We start from the raw sequence: 15,321 nt of genomic DNA on the forward strand, positions 1-15,321 counted from the left end.
GTACAGTCTTCCTGATGGTAGGAGCTGGAAGAGACTGTGGGAGGGATGGGTGGAGTCCTTCACGATGCTGTTGGTTTTGCTGGAGCATCGTGTAAGGAAGATGTCCAGGATGGAGGGGAGAGGGGCACCGATGATCTTTGCAGCCGTGTTCACTGCCCGCTGGAGGGTCTTGCGGTCAGCAGCACTGCAGTTCCCGTACCAGACAGTGATGCAGCTGGTCAGCACACTCTCAATGGTGCCTCTGTAGAATGTGGTGAGGATGGGTGGAGGGAGACTTGCTCTTTTCAGCCGGCGGAGAAAGTGTAGGCTCTGTTGTGCCTTTTTGGAGAGTGACATGGTGTTGGTGGTCCAGGTGAGATCCTCTGTGATGTGCACCCCCAGGAATTTAGTGCTGCTGACTCTCTCCACAGTCTAGCTGTCGATGGTCAGTGGGGGGTGGTCAACGGAGTTTCTTCTGAAGTCCATCACAACCTCCTTTGTCTTCTCCACATTGAGGGACAGATTGTTTGTGCCACACCATTCAGCCAGCTGTGCCACTTCCTCTCTGTAGTGCGTTTAATCATTGTTGCTGATGAGACCTACCACTGTTGTGTCATCAGCAAACTTGATGATGTGGTTGGAGCTGAACTTGGCAGTGCAGTCGTGGGTCAGCAGTGTGAAGAGCAGCGGGCTAAGCACACAGCCTTGTGGGGCACCTGTGCTCAGTGTTGTAGTGCTCGAGGTGTTGTTGCCGACACGGACTGACTGAGGTCTTCCAGTTAGAAAGTCCAGGATCCAGTTACAGGGAATTGTTAAGGCCCAGCAGGTTTAGCTTATTTATGAGCTGTTGTGGGATTATTGTGTTGAATGCCGAGCTGAAGTCAATGAACAGCATTCTAACATAGGAGTCTTTATTTTCTAGGTGGGTAAGAGCCGGGTGGAGGAAATTGCATCGTCCGTAGAGCGGTTTGGACGGTATGCAAACTGGAGCGGGTCGAGTGTGTTGGGGAGGCTGGTTTTGATGTTATGCATGACTAGCCTCTCAAAGCACTTTATCATGATTGGAGTCAGTGCTATGGGACGGTAGTCATTGAGACAGGACACAGGTGATTTCTTTGGTACCGGTATGATTGTTGTGGATTTTAAACATGTGGGGATGACTGCCTGGCTCAGCGAGGTGTTGAAGATATCTGTTACGACATCTGTCAGCTGTGCAGCACAGTCTCTCAGAACACGGCCAGGATGTTGTCAGGACCCGCAGCCTTGCGTGGGTTAATCCTAGATAGGGTCTTCCTTACGTCGGCTGGAGAGTATTTTAGTATGTATTTGTAAGATTTAGAATACCTAGAAGGTTATTGTTCATTTGAATAGTGATGCCCTGTGTAATTATGTGGAATCAGGAATAATGTGATTACAAGATGTGACATTGGAATGCCATGGGTATATCAATATTAAATGTCATTCTTTAACATTACTGACAGGGCTTATATGAAAACTGTAAAACGAGCAACTTTGCTTTATGCAACTTATTTGTTAGATACCATGCATTGATTTTATAGGTTGTGTCAAAGTGATGTAGGTACAGTGTCCACTTGTGTTTAGTTAGTCTACTCGAGTCATGACTGTCTGTCCAACTCGTTAGTAGGACCTTAACAGGTGTATCAGTTTTTTGGATTGCTTTGAGCCAATCACCTGACTAATTATGCTAGCAACAGGAAATTGTTAAAATGACTAATGATTGGTAGTTCTGAAGTCTAGCGGCTATCATGACCTGAAATGTATACACTTTTGAGCGCCCTTAAAACAAGGAAAACTTGTAAAAAAAATAAAATAAAATCTAATTGTGAATTAAATGTTGCAACTGATTTTAAACTAACTTGGTGCTGCAAAAATGAACTTCAGTAGCAAATAAAGAAAAACAAACCACAAGTTTAATTTTTATTTATTTTAAAATTAAAATAAATATCAATGCATGTAAAAATCTGAGAAAACAAACATTGCTCATGTTTAAATGTGGAATATTACAGCTTGTAATGTTTCCATAAACTCTTTAATAAATTATATCACGTACAGATGGTGAACACAGAACATTACACAACAAATGCATCCTTGCACTGCTCAAGTATGATTGTGTACTTTGAAACAGCAAGTCTTTAATCGATTTTTTTTTTTTTTTTTCTCCCAAACCAGGTTGAATCAACATTCACAAAGATGAATAAAACGAGAACAGAGAGAGAAAGAGAGAAATAATCAGAAGATGGAAACCCAGCCTTCTGTGTGGAAGGAAACAGCACTGACAGCGATATGAAGGCCTGCGGAGTACGTGAGTGCTAAATCCTGGCGGCTCCATTGTGTGCAGGGCGTCCCACTGGCCTACAGGTGCGTTTTTACCTCTTAACAGCTGTGCTTAGGATAACAGAACACCAAGGCGTCTGGTTGGCCGCTTCCGATTAGAGACCACATGGGTCTCTTTCCCACGTTCTCTCTTTTACCTCCGTTAAACCATATAATGATAATGCATTTTTTTAAAAACATTTTACAACTTTATTTTCGTACAAATCTATAACCCAAATTTTAGAAATCTTATTTACATGGAAAAAAAAAAAAAGTTTAAAATGGCTAACTGCCCACCCCAAGAAACGGTCACACATTTGCATTTTTTTTGTTTGTTTTTGTTTAAAGCTTTTTCTTGTACAAAGAAAAAACAGAAACAGACCATCAAACAGCAATAGACCAAGCCAAAAAGCTCTTCTTTCTCAATGTATGAACTTAGGAAACAAACTGCCACCCTCAACCTGTGTCCACCTTATCCCATGATGCATTTTATTTAAGGGGGCAAAACAGAACAAACCAAAAACGGAAAGAGAAAAATAATACAGGTGGGTATCTTTGTCATTCAGTGCTGTCCTCTTAGGTTTACCCCTCATGGGCAGGAGGAACACTTGTTGGCGGCAAAGGTAAGAGAAACGTCGTCTCCCTCTAGTGGTGCGTTTCCAGCACCGCAGGACACGGGGCTTACACGCCACCCTCCTCCGCACAGCCTCCGCCAGCTGTGTAACGAAACTCCTGCAGGTTGGACACACCGTGGAAGTGCACAAAAGCACCTGCTACCACCAGGATATGGAACAGCTGATGGGAGTGGAACTGCAAAATAATGACAAGGTACGGATTAGGATTGAAATTTAATGAGAGGCTAGCGTGGATCGTGAACTCTGTATGAATTCCAGGACATAGACTCACCCAGATGTCACACTTGCCAGGGAAGAATCTCTCGGGGATGCGTGCGGCGTACAGGCAGGCTCCGGTGATGTACAGGACGGCCATGAGGAACAGCCAGCCCATCTGACCCATGGTGGTGGCCCTCAGGAAGCCCTCAGAGATCATAAAGTGCAGCGTGGGGACGACTCCACTGAGGCCCAGACCAACAAATACACCTGAGACACAGAAGACAGGACAGGTATTCATTTAACTATTTATATTGCACTATTAGACATTTTGAGACCTCCAAAATGAACACTTGTTAAGCACCAAGCACAAGCAGAGATTTATGAACCACCACTGGCACGAGGCACAACACGAGGTCAAACATTTGTCCTGAAGAGAGAGACTGTCTTACCAGCCCTGACTCCACGGTACTGTGGTGTGGCGAAGAAATCACACTGTGAGACGGTGATGGCAGCGATCCCCAGGATACACACCACTATCAGGTATATGAAACAGGGCTGAGGGGAGCAGTAGAAGGAGTAATACAGCCACGGTACAAAACTGCCCATGATTAGGAACGCAATGCCCGAGTAGTCTAACCTGTGATAGAAAAAAAATAGAGAAAGGAGGTTGAGAAAAATCTACATTAAAGTAATTTAATAACTTTTTTTAAAATCAGTTTAAATAAAATTCATTCAATTTAAATTAAACAATTTTAAATATACTAAAATTAAAAGGGCAATTTAATGAAATTGCCAAAATGTTTAGCAACTTTCTTGACTATTAAATTGTCAAATTATTTTATCTTGCTTAATGATTAAATATAGATTATTTTTAAAGTTAATAAATTAACATAATACACATTAACAGTTATTTTGGACAAAAAAAAAAAAAACTATCTACCATGTAATATTAACCAAGATTAATATATGCCATAAAGTGATCCTAGTGCATCAACAAATATTAAAGTACAGAATCTTCTAATAAAGTGTCACCCACAGTTTAAAATTCACTAATAGTTGGGAACAGTATCCACTAGGGATGGGCGATATCTTATCGTTTGCGATATACCGTTGAAAATTCTCCTCACGATAAAAATTTGTCTCCTCACGATAATAACGATAAGTCTAGTTGATGACGTAGTTTTGTGCGCGCCCGATTCACTGTTCACGTGCGGAGTGAACAGTGCGCTCAAGGCACAAGCGCTCCTAAAAAGAAAATTAAGCGTAGAACCCTGAGATATTTCTCATGTATGTGAGGAGCCCCAATTTTGTTTTCTTTTTTTAAGTTGTTTCATTATCAGGAAAAAATGCAAGCGATCCGCGCGAGCACCTCACTGTCATGCATGCGCATTCTTTTCCGCACAAACACTTGAATATGAATAATAGTCTAGACTCTAGAGCATAGCCTCAATCTTGTTTTAATAAATCGCTTATGCATTAAATAAAGATACAAAACAGGTTGTTAAATATGCTGAATATATTGTTCAAATATTTATAAAATGTGAAACTGTAGCTAATCTTATTCGCAGTCTAGCATTTTGCATCTGCATAACAGTGAATTATTTTTTAACATGTAATGATACAAAATAAAACCAAAAAAAAAAAAAGACAAAGAATGATGTAGCCCACATCTCTTAAGCGTGCGTCGCACTCAGCATGCGCGAGCCGAACACGCAAAATCTTGCTCTCTGCATGAATGCAACGCAGATAGCGCCACAAGTTTGTTTGAAACGCATAAAAAGTTTAAATAAGATAATATTAACAATGAACATTTATATGACATTTAAAATAGTTTTGGCGATTTTTCCTTCAGTCCGCCTGTGCATTTCTGACCCAAACAGCAAAGCAGTCTAAATCTCCACGATGTTCTCGTTAAATATGCAATTTCTGAGATAGTACAATGAATTAATTTCTAAAATGTTATGATATGGAAAGCCTGAAACAGATCACAGCAGTATAGCCATACACAGTCATCAGCAACGTGGTAAACATGCATGCCAGTATGCATATGATTTAATATGAAGCGTCCGTAACGCATGGTTGATATGAGCAATTAATGGAGATGAGCTGTTGATCATAATTAGCATGGCCATAAGTTGGCTTTGAACAGAAAGTTTCAAGTTAATTGCATTAATAATTACTATATGAAATGAACTTAATCTTACGTTACGGACGTGACAGCGCTGAAGCGTCCTGACGTCATAAATCTAGACCTTATAAATCCAAAAATCATCGCTGTTTAGACTAAGTGAGTGTATTTACTTTTCAGACAGGCCTCCATCTTTCTACAAAATACTTACTGTTGACAAATTTAAAAATGGGCAGTCTTTGATATCTCATTTCAAAATATGAAATACAGTCGAATGAAAATGTATTTTTACTATAGGTCCACCTCTCATATGTGGTGGATAAACATAGCGATTTCCTTCAAATTTCTATTGAAGCACGTTAATGCAGTAAAATACAGACCTAAACGCCCAACTCAAACAGGGTTTTGTTCTTTTGGTAAAAACTTAATTTTTTCATGGTAAGGTTGACATTTGCATGGAATTATTCATACGTATTATATTTACACATTGTAATGATATATCGTCATTTGTATCGTTATCGCAATAAATACCTGAAATTATCGTGATAATTTTTTTAGGCCATATCGCCCATCCCTACTATCCACCTTATTTTGAAACGTGGAAGTAAGCCATTTTCTGTGAATGTGAGAGACTTCAGATTTATTAGCCACTGTAGGTAAATAACTAGAAGAATAACAGTGCAGTAAACGGTAAAACTTTGCGCTATAAATCAATGCGTTTATAAATTACAATAAAATAATAGAAGAAACACCAGTTAGCAATAAAGCAGCATAAGCCGTTTTATACAGCTAAAATAACTGGAAGCCTTGCACATTCAATAAAAATAAATATGCAGCGAGTGTTGCAGGTGCTTACTTTGAGAAGACACGGGACACCCCCTCCGAGTGGCAGTAGACTGTGTGAAAGAGCCAGGAGAAGGACAGGCAGAGAATGGCCCCCAGGAAGAACGCGCCGATGACAATCTTCTCCTGGAACGGGGCCACAAATGACATATTGGGCCGGAACATGTACACAATGCCCAGACAGAGAAAGAACAGGCAGCCTGTAGACACAAGGAAAATACTGGTTACGTGTGTGTGTTAGAGTTAAACTCATATATATGCTAATTAAATAATCATTTAGGTCAGTGCAATAAATCAATGTACAAAGAGTAAAATTGAATTCAAACTGAACTCAAAGCACATCAGAAAGCTTAGCAGTTAAAAGTAGAACAACAACAAACATCTGTTTTGTCCATTATGGCTCAGTCACACCATGAGTCCAAAGGTGTAGAAGATTAATAGCTGCACATTACGATCTTACCTCATGATCGATACCGTTACCTACACCCACAGTCTATGTTTAGCATGACCTTTATACCAGCCTCTGCATTCAATGTTATGTGAAGAATGACCACATTTCTCCACTAGGTGGCAGTAGAGCATGCAGAAAATAAACGTTAACTGTTCTGATGTTTATTTTGTTTCTATTTCAGGGGAGACACTGCAGGTAAAAACAAATGAGATTTTGGCCTTTTTTGTTTTTCATAAAGTATTTTTTTAGACTAGTGGAAAGAAAACATTCAAAAGACACTGTTAAATGTTTCTTCTATAGCACTTTATCTATTTGCGTCAATCGATTTCAATTACAATACATTTTTAAAGGCCGTTTTCTCAAAATGAGTTCTCTCCTACACTGAGCCATATATCTCCACTTCAGTAGCACTTACCCACACCAAACTTTACATCTTTATTCCGGTCTATATCCTGAAGTTGTTTACAGAGGTGTTTGTTCATATATAATTTCCACTCCCCAAAACATTGTGAAAACGTATTGTTTTCTGTCTAAGTATTTTCTGAATTATGGAGTGACAAAATGAGATTCGCAAAATTCCCTCTGTAAAAACTTGACTCTTATGTCAATAAAATGAAATAAGAATTTTGACTTCATCCAGTGTTTAGATTTTTGTTCTAGAAATGTATGCAAATTAGCGCATATTTCATTAATGCATCATTTGCATATTTAAACCTAACATTTTAGAAAGCTTAATACAAAAAATGTTTGCAATTATCAATCAACTAGGTAAGTAAGGTGATAACTTTTTTTTACCCTATTCACCTGCAGTGTCTCGCCTTAAATCCAATTTTATTTAAATTTAATATTTTATTATATAATTTATATTTGTGTATTTCTGTTTATTCTATTTATCTGTATTATAAATATATAAAATACATTTAAATGTGGTTTATAATTGTTTACATGTGGGAGTAGTTTTTGTTCTAATTTCATTTAAATGTAATTATATTTAAATTAAATATCATTCAAATTTTAGAAGCAAAATAAATGTTTTAACACATTGTAAATGATGTGTGTGTAAGTGCATTTTACCTAGAAGATGTGTCCAAATGTTGCCTGTTTCTGTATGGATTCTGAAGATGCTCTTGAAACAAGCCCTGAAGGAGGGCATGGGCGGCCGGTGCCCATGCAACAGGAAATCATTATCCTTCAGCCAATCAGGGAGGACATCATGTGGAATGACACGCCATCTGCCCTCCCACATCTAAGACACCAAATTAAAAGAATCACTAAGATCTCAAAAGCAACCCTGCAGTTTTGAAAAGATGACATATCTGGCCACTCTTTAACATATCATTACACCAAGCTCGGGTCAGCATTACTAGTTGGCATGAGAAAAGCCCTCTCATTTGACTTCAGAAAGTAATTACACAGTCCATCAGTGTATGTGAGGAGTTGAGAGCAAAAGATAAGCATTACAGTAATTATGAGTTAAGTCACAGGCAAAAATTACACATACAGAGAGCCAGAAATAATTCTAAGGCTCAAAACATGCTCTACAGATGTATGTTAGCGCAAAGCTTGTGTATTATTACATGTACAAGTATACACTGCATTTTCAGCACAGCAGCACAAGTCAACTAATGTCAAGGTTGAGCAAGAACCTGTAAATCCAGCAAAGCAAGTTGAAATTTATAGCAGGCCACCTGAATAAAAACAAGTGCAGTTTAATGGAATAGTTGACTGAAAAATTTGCTGAAAATGTACTCCTCTGTAAGAAAAAATTTGAAGAAATTTAGCATTGCATTACTTGCTCACCAGACAATCCTCTGCAGTAAATGGCTTTACTTGTAGATTACGGTGATGTTTTTATCAGCTGTTTGGACTCTGATTCTGACGGCACCCATTCACTGCAGAGGATCCATCCATTGGCGAGCAAGTGATGTACATTTCTCTCATCCTGGGTGGCGAGTAAATATTCAGTAAATTTTCATTTTTGGGTGAACTATTCCACCCTCAACTAAAGAGTCTAGTTTGGGCCAAAGAACACATCAAGTACAACATTTTTATATTGTAGACTTTGTGATTGTAGATTTTTATATTTGTAGACTACTGTGTAGGCTGTTCCTTTCATAAGATTGAAAAGAAAAAAACTAATATAGCTGAATCTGGAGCTAGTTCTAAAAACTAGGTTGTCTGGTTTCACGTTACCAGCTGTGGTGACACTGCTGGGAAGAAGCTTTGCAGTTTCTTAGCAGCATTCTGCCAGATCATGCTGATGAAAACCACTCCCGTGCAATCATACCAGTCACAGGCGTGACCACAGGATTAAACCTATAAGTACAGCACATGCAGTGACTACATCCGAGGACAAAGAGGCCAAGAGAACATCTAGCTCTGTGTGTAAATAAATAAAACAAATTAAACTAGGTCAGGTTGTTTGATCGACTCCATGACGTGCCTTTTGGTCATCTGTCAGGATGTGCGTTTCAAAGTGTTCCTTTCAAGACTCTGCACCTGAGTGCTGATAGTGAATGGCACTGATTGGATCTTGCACTGTGTTTGCTCTTCGACACAAAGCTTTGGCTTCTTCCCCAGAGGGGGAGAGAGGAGAGGAAGGAAAGAGCCATTAAAGCAGAAGGGGCTCAAAAAGCAAACTAAACTTGAGCTGGTTTATAGGGCTCAGCATTGCAGCACATGTTACAAAGGACGGCTTTCAGTTCCTGTTCCTTTGCATATGGCAGACTCAATACAAGATTGAAACGAGAGGCTGCTGGAGCCAGGATATGGCCGTCTGGTTTGGCAGGGATGTCTTCCGTATTGGTGGACTGTGGGGTGTTCGTGCAAAAGCAGCTGTGAGCACTTGGCTCAGGTCAGGTGTGCTGATGTCATGTGCTTAATCTCACTGTATGGCCCTCGACATAGAAACTCAACGATAATGCACATCTGTTTTTTTACGGAGCTGTGAAACAAGTACGTGTGCGTGAGAGATGAACTTGAGTCTCTGACCTTGTGCACAAACTCCTCCATCCTCTCCATGGCATGGTGTGCCTGTAGCAGAAGGCCTTCATCAGAGCTCTTATCCTCTTCTTCCTCTTCTCTTTCTGCTGTTTCCTCCTTTCCATGTACCACCCTCCTCGCAAAGAGACACTGAAAACAAACACGAAGTTGTCAGGTTTCAGCATAATTTGACAGTGTATATTATTTTTAAATTTCACCATTTATGCATTTTTTGTTTGTAAAATCTATTTAGAGAGAGAAAGAGTATTTGTAAAATAATATATATAAATATTATATACAAAAAATATTTTTTTATTAGTATTATAAATACAATGAAATAAGGTTGTTTATGGTTTTATTTTAATTACATTTTATAAAAAGGTAAAGGTGCATCTCTATAAATATTGCACTAAAATATTAAAAATATTTCAATTAAAGAATAAAAAAATTAAAATAAATGTAGGTAAATTAAATGGACAACGTCGACCATCCTGACCCAAACATCCAGTCAACTGAGACATTAAACTCCCAGCCCATACAAAAGGTCATTCAAGTACTCTAATACACACACACACTCAATTTAATTAATACTGCATTGATTGGTATGACCTTGCTTATGGCATGTTCTCAGCGCTTTGTGTGTTGGAAGCAAAGCCCTGCTGACTCGCTCCAATTTATCTCTGCGCACAGTGTGTGCTTATTCCAACAATCGGGGGGGGGGGCATAAAGATAGTCCCCAAGGGGCTTATATACGCTCATCTATCAAATATAATGTTGAACACACTAGGGTGCATGTGCAAACATCACTAACACAAACTATTAACAGTATCAGGGTAAAGTCACTCTCTCAGGTACTGCCACTGCTCAGATATATAAACAAACACACACAGGCTTTCCCAAAGCAGCCTGCATTAAATAAATATCAAGTGGGCTTTGCCTTGTAGCAAATCTGTGGCAAACTGCTGGACAAACAGATAAGATAGAAGGAGAAAGGGTTGCAGAGGGTGAAAGTGGGAAGTGTTGTTTAGTAGTACAGGTTAACAAGCCTCTCTTAAGCAGATCAGACTTGGCCACTGGGACAATCAGTGTCTCAGTAATCAGTGTTGACATGGCATTAGCGTGGTACTAATTCCCTAGCAGCTTTAAGAATAGCCCCCCTCCTCTTTCCTCAGGCTAATACTGAGAAACACACACACACACACACACACAGCTGGAGGGTGTCCTCAACAGAATAAGGTATAACCGAAGCAGAGGCAAGAATGTAGGTGAGAGTTAGCGTCACTTCCAGTGGACAGTCAGCAGGGGTCCTACAGCAGTGTGTTCAGTGCTATTTTGACAGTGTAACCACACACAGACGACAGAAGACAAGATTCAACAGCGAATGCATCTGAACCACATTTCTTTTACTCTGTAATTAGGTGCAGTCAGTCAATAAAATCAGAAACAGACGCTTCCGTTCTTGCACCTACTTTTTGCTTCAGCCCGGCAGCGCTTTAAGGCTTTAAGGTCCATAAATAGACACGCTTCAGTGGTTTCTAAACTTATTCAGCCTTGAGTTCAGCTATTCAACATCTCCAGATTAGCAGAAAGACTAACTACATTTTTACATCAAATAAGGCAATTCTTCACACAGGTCTTCAAAGTTCAAACAACCCAAGTAAAATGGATGAATGGCTCAAATGCGACATTTACCAATTAAAATAAACACACACACAATAAAACTTAAGACCATAAAAAAAGTAGAAAAATATATTAACATTAAAATTTGTAACACTAATATATTGTTAATTGTATATATGATATCAAAATTATATATTTAAATAAAGTATTTAATAATATTATTATTATTATTATTAATAATAACACTGTTTTTTAATAAATTAAAAAAAAACATACAATTATCAGAATTAAACTATCATTTTAATTATAAAAATTTATTAAATATTCCCTTTTCATATTCTATGCCAGGCAGATAATAAAATCTGGCAAAAATCATAAGTCCAATCATTTGAATGAAGTTTATTCCTTAGAATTATGGGTTTATAAACCAATAAAAACATTGTCTGGACATTAGTAAATATTACAAATCAAATACAGGTGTAGTTGAAGGGTTAAAGGTCATTATGTTCCTGACAATGTCCTGAGTGTGAATGAGATGAACCAGGCATTGTGCAATTCAGTGAAATAGACTCCCAAGAGTCCTAAATATATTTTCACCTGACAAACTATCCATCTAACAAGCAAATTCTGGGACACTTCCATGAACAAGTAAACCTGTGAACCGAGAGGTCATGGTTAAAAGGCCGATCAGCTAACAGTGTGTCTGTCTTGTCATCAAGAGGAGCCGAGCAGGACCAGAACTGGAGCTATAATCCATGAATAACCTACTTCTGATGCCTGCCAGCAAGATGGCACGCTGTAAGACTGACTGTGTTCGGGTCGCTCTCATTACAAGAGTATTTGTGCATATTAAATGTGTGGCGTCTGCCAGTTTCACCCTAATGCGGAGATATTCAAGGGTGCTATCCACAGCTCTGACAAATGTATCACCCTTGCTTCCTGTGAATGTGTTTGTATGAAGAGCAAGTGTTCCTGTTAGGGTACTTTATGCCTAAAAAGGGTCCCATATAGTGCTCTCACTGGGCTTAAAAGGCCTATAAAGAAGCCAATGAGACAAATGAATCTTGTACACACTGTGTTTGTAAGGGGACTCAAACTGGTGTCGTGACACATGCTGTAGTTCATTTTCCAGTTTGAGTATGTTCGGGAGAACAGTGTGTGAAATGACATGAACTCCATAGCAATGGTTGTCATCTTAGGTCAAAGGAATACTCAAACACACCCTAAAAACAATCCCAAACAAGCCATCGATGTGCACACCTCACAAAGGCATGCGTGAACACACAGTCATACAACAGGTCTCTCACTCTCTTCGACCTGTAATGAAGCACCTCTTCACATCAGATAAATTAGTTATCATGAGAAATGCAACCACAAATTTAGAGATGGTTTTGTAACTTTTGCAGCTTTCAAAATCAACACTTTCCCAGATAAAGGTATGCGCTTTAAAACTGTATATAAAATGGGTCAACCAGTATACATTTTATGAAATATTTAACTTTATAAATATAATTTATTTAAATGATCAAAAATATAAAATAATGCTAAAATGATACATTAAAATAAATAAATAATTTTCTCAGCTTTTTTTGTGTCCATCCAAAATCTAAATAAATAAAAATAGGCATTGCCACATGGTTATTTATTATAAAAATAATTTTGCTACTGAATTTCCACCAAAAAAATAAATCTGTATTATGATAGCTGTGTGATCTAAAATGACTCATGCTGTAATGTAAGATTTTGGTCACATCACACCGCCCTTAATCCCAGAGTAATTGAGACGTGCATTGTTATGTTCACTGCATGCACTGATTGGTTGGATGTAATGACCCTCTCTAGAGATCATCAAGAACCATAATCACTTTCCTGCCAGACAGAGGGGGAAAAAAAAAAACAGTTTGCTTTGCTTGCCAGGGACACAGCTGGGACAACTCATATAGATCGGTGTAAAGGAAAAAGGGAGAGTAAATACAAAAAGCACTGGCTCTACACCTCATAAAACAACCATGTAGGTTTATTACAGAGCCTGATGGGAAGAATAAAAAAAAATAAAAAAAATCACTTCAAATGTAACATTGCACTCCAGTGCACTTGAACTCTCCAGTATGTTCGCCTGAGCCTAAACGACATGCAGACTGTCTGATTTGCTGGGTTTAGCATGACTCCACCACCTGCTAATAACACTGCCAGCAACTTAAAAGCGACCACATATGGTGAAAATAAAGCAACACGTATGGTCAAGATGCATCAGTGGCTGCATTTGCAGTACAGTTGCTGAATGCTTGCAATCAAAGTTTTAGAGTTCAGGGAAGTTCATGTAGCAAAGTCAAACTATAAAGAGAACATGTATAAAAATTTTATTCAAGGACTCTTGGACCGAAACCGTTATAAATTTGTTTCACATGGCCAAGCAGCCTCTCTGATTTGCACAGTAGTGTAAATAGTTTGGATGCCTTAATTTCAAAGAATCAAGAATCAATTTCCATGGCATTAATCTTAAGCATTATTTGGGAAAGTTACATTTAAAAGTAATGCATTACAATATTGCATTACTCCACAAAAAAGTATAACCAATACTTGGTTACCTTTTATGGAAAGTAATGCATTATGTTGCTGCTTGCAAATTTGTTTTTAATAACAAAACAAAACAAACAAAATACTATAAAGGCCCTTTCACACCAAAAGTGAAATTAATAAGCCTCAGGTCAAAAAGTAAGTTGCATCACTTATTTGTAAAAGTAACTCAGATACTTTGTTGCAAATGCAAAAGTAATGCGCTACTGTGCTGCTTTCTTGAAAAAAATTGATTTAACTCGTGTTCCTTGAATGTGTTACCCACAACACTACTCTAAGTAGACAAAATGTTAAACTTCATAAAAAAATTAAACAGACAACAAATACTATTCTTAAAAAGAATAGGAATGAACGCAAGATGTATTTTTGTCAGAAAATCAAACACATTGTGTCTCTGCAGGAGGCCAGCAGAGCTCTCTGGCAGCTCTGGGGTCTCGTGGGGTCTCAGTAGCTAGTGGACAGCAGGTCATATTGTATTCCAGTACACGTCTAGAAGTCAGATTAGACCCAGATCATATGTGAGCTACTTTACAGATAAGGGCTGAGTCAAGCCTTGTATTCAAGAACACCACAAAGGAATAGCCTAAAACTGCTTTGCTGTAATGATGGATTTTTAACGTCAAAGGTTCTACTTCATAGACTCAATACGACAGCATCTAACCACCCACTACATCACAAGTTTACAGCGTCTATTAATTATACCCTGCTCATTGAAAGCAAAATGCTGCCAAAAATCTAATTTAGATGGAATAAATTTGATGTTTAATACAGCAACACCGAGGTTATAGTTAAAGCAGGATGAAAACAGAAACCAATTGCTCTTCAAAACATGTCACACAGTTGGAGCTATTTTGCACAAAAACTCATGGAAGATATGTGATTAATCGTTTGGCGCTTTATCACATCGGGTCTGGTGAGGACAAAGTGTGAAGGCATGTTCCATCATTAAAAGACCTCATTAAGTCAACAGTGTAAGCAGTTATGATGGTACACACCACTCAAACTTCAATAGACAGCCGTGTGAAGACGGTCAAAGTATTTACACCAAGCTTGCTGGCACCTCATCACTGGGAATATAAAAATAATATAGCTGTAGTACATATGCACGGCACTCTAAGGTGGCTTTGAAAGACCTTATGAGACATTTTGAGCGAGAGGAGCACGTGTTCAGTGACAAACAACAGAAGCCGAGGTTTGGCAAAGTAGCACGGGTTTGATAGGTATATGACTGCGTTTCAATTCCTGGAATGCTGGGAACATCCTGTTGCTAGCTCCTGGAATAGCATGGTCTCAGTGGGAGGGCAACGTGTCTCATTTAGTAAAGTTCAGAGGCTACAACAGTTCAGCTACAACACCTACGTATCTCTCAACCAGAACATTTTATTACATCTAAAAGTCATTAAACTCCCCTCACATTCCTCCAAAGCATATGTATACTTGATAAGCTAAGCAATGGTGAGATGCTGCCATAAACACTAACATTCAAAGTTTGAAGTTGTTATTAGGATGTTTGTTAATGTTTTAGGGGCCGTTTACACGACACTTTTTATGCATTTCCACTGTTTGTTTACATG

The 15,321-nt window shown here is 38.5% G+C and overlaps 1 protein-coding gene across 1 annotated transcript in view; it reads right to left on the minus strand.

Annotated features, from left to right (window-relative positions):
• Nucleotides 1-1,903: 1,903 nt before the first annotated feature.
• The window catches only part of LOC306858975 (adiponectin receptor protein 2-like), a 39,320-nt gene continuing 25,902 nt past the window's right edge, over nucleotides 1,904-15,321 (minus strand). The window contains exons 3-8 of the mRNA XM_079399792.1: nucleotides 9,560-9,700; nucleotides 7,643-7,814; nucleotides 6,131-6,317; nucleotides 3,596-3,783; nucleotides 3,220-3,413; nucleotides 1,904-3,123 (exon numbers count right to left, since the gene is read on the minus strand). Of these exons, the coding sequence (XP_079255918.1) occupies nucleotides 2,995-3,123; nucleotides 3,220-3,413; nucleotides 3,596-3,783; nucleotides 6,131-6,317; nucleotides 7,643-7,814; nucleotides 9,560-9,700 (1,011 nt within the window). The 3' untranslated portion in view covers nucleotides 1,904-2,994. The remainder of the gene's footprint in view (nucleotides 3,124-3,219; nucleotides 3,414-3,595; nucleotides 3,784-6,130; nucleotides 6,318-7,642; nucleotides 7,815-9,559; nucleotides 9,701-15,321) is intronic.

Source organism: Barbus barbus, assembly GCF_936440315.1.
Source record: "Barbus barbus genome assembly, chromosome: 39".
In the NCBI taxonomy this organism is placed as follows: Eukaryota; Metazoa; Chordata; class Actinopteri; order Cypriniformes; family Cyprinidae; genus Barbus; species Barbus barbus.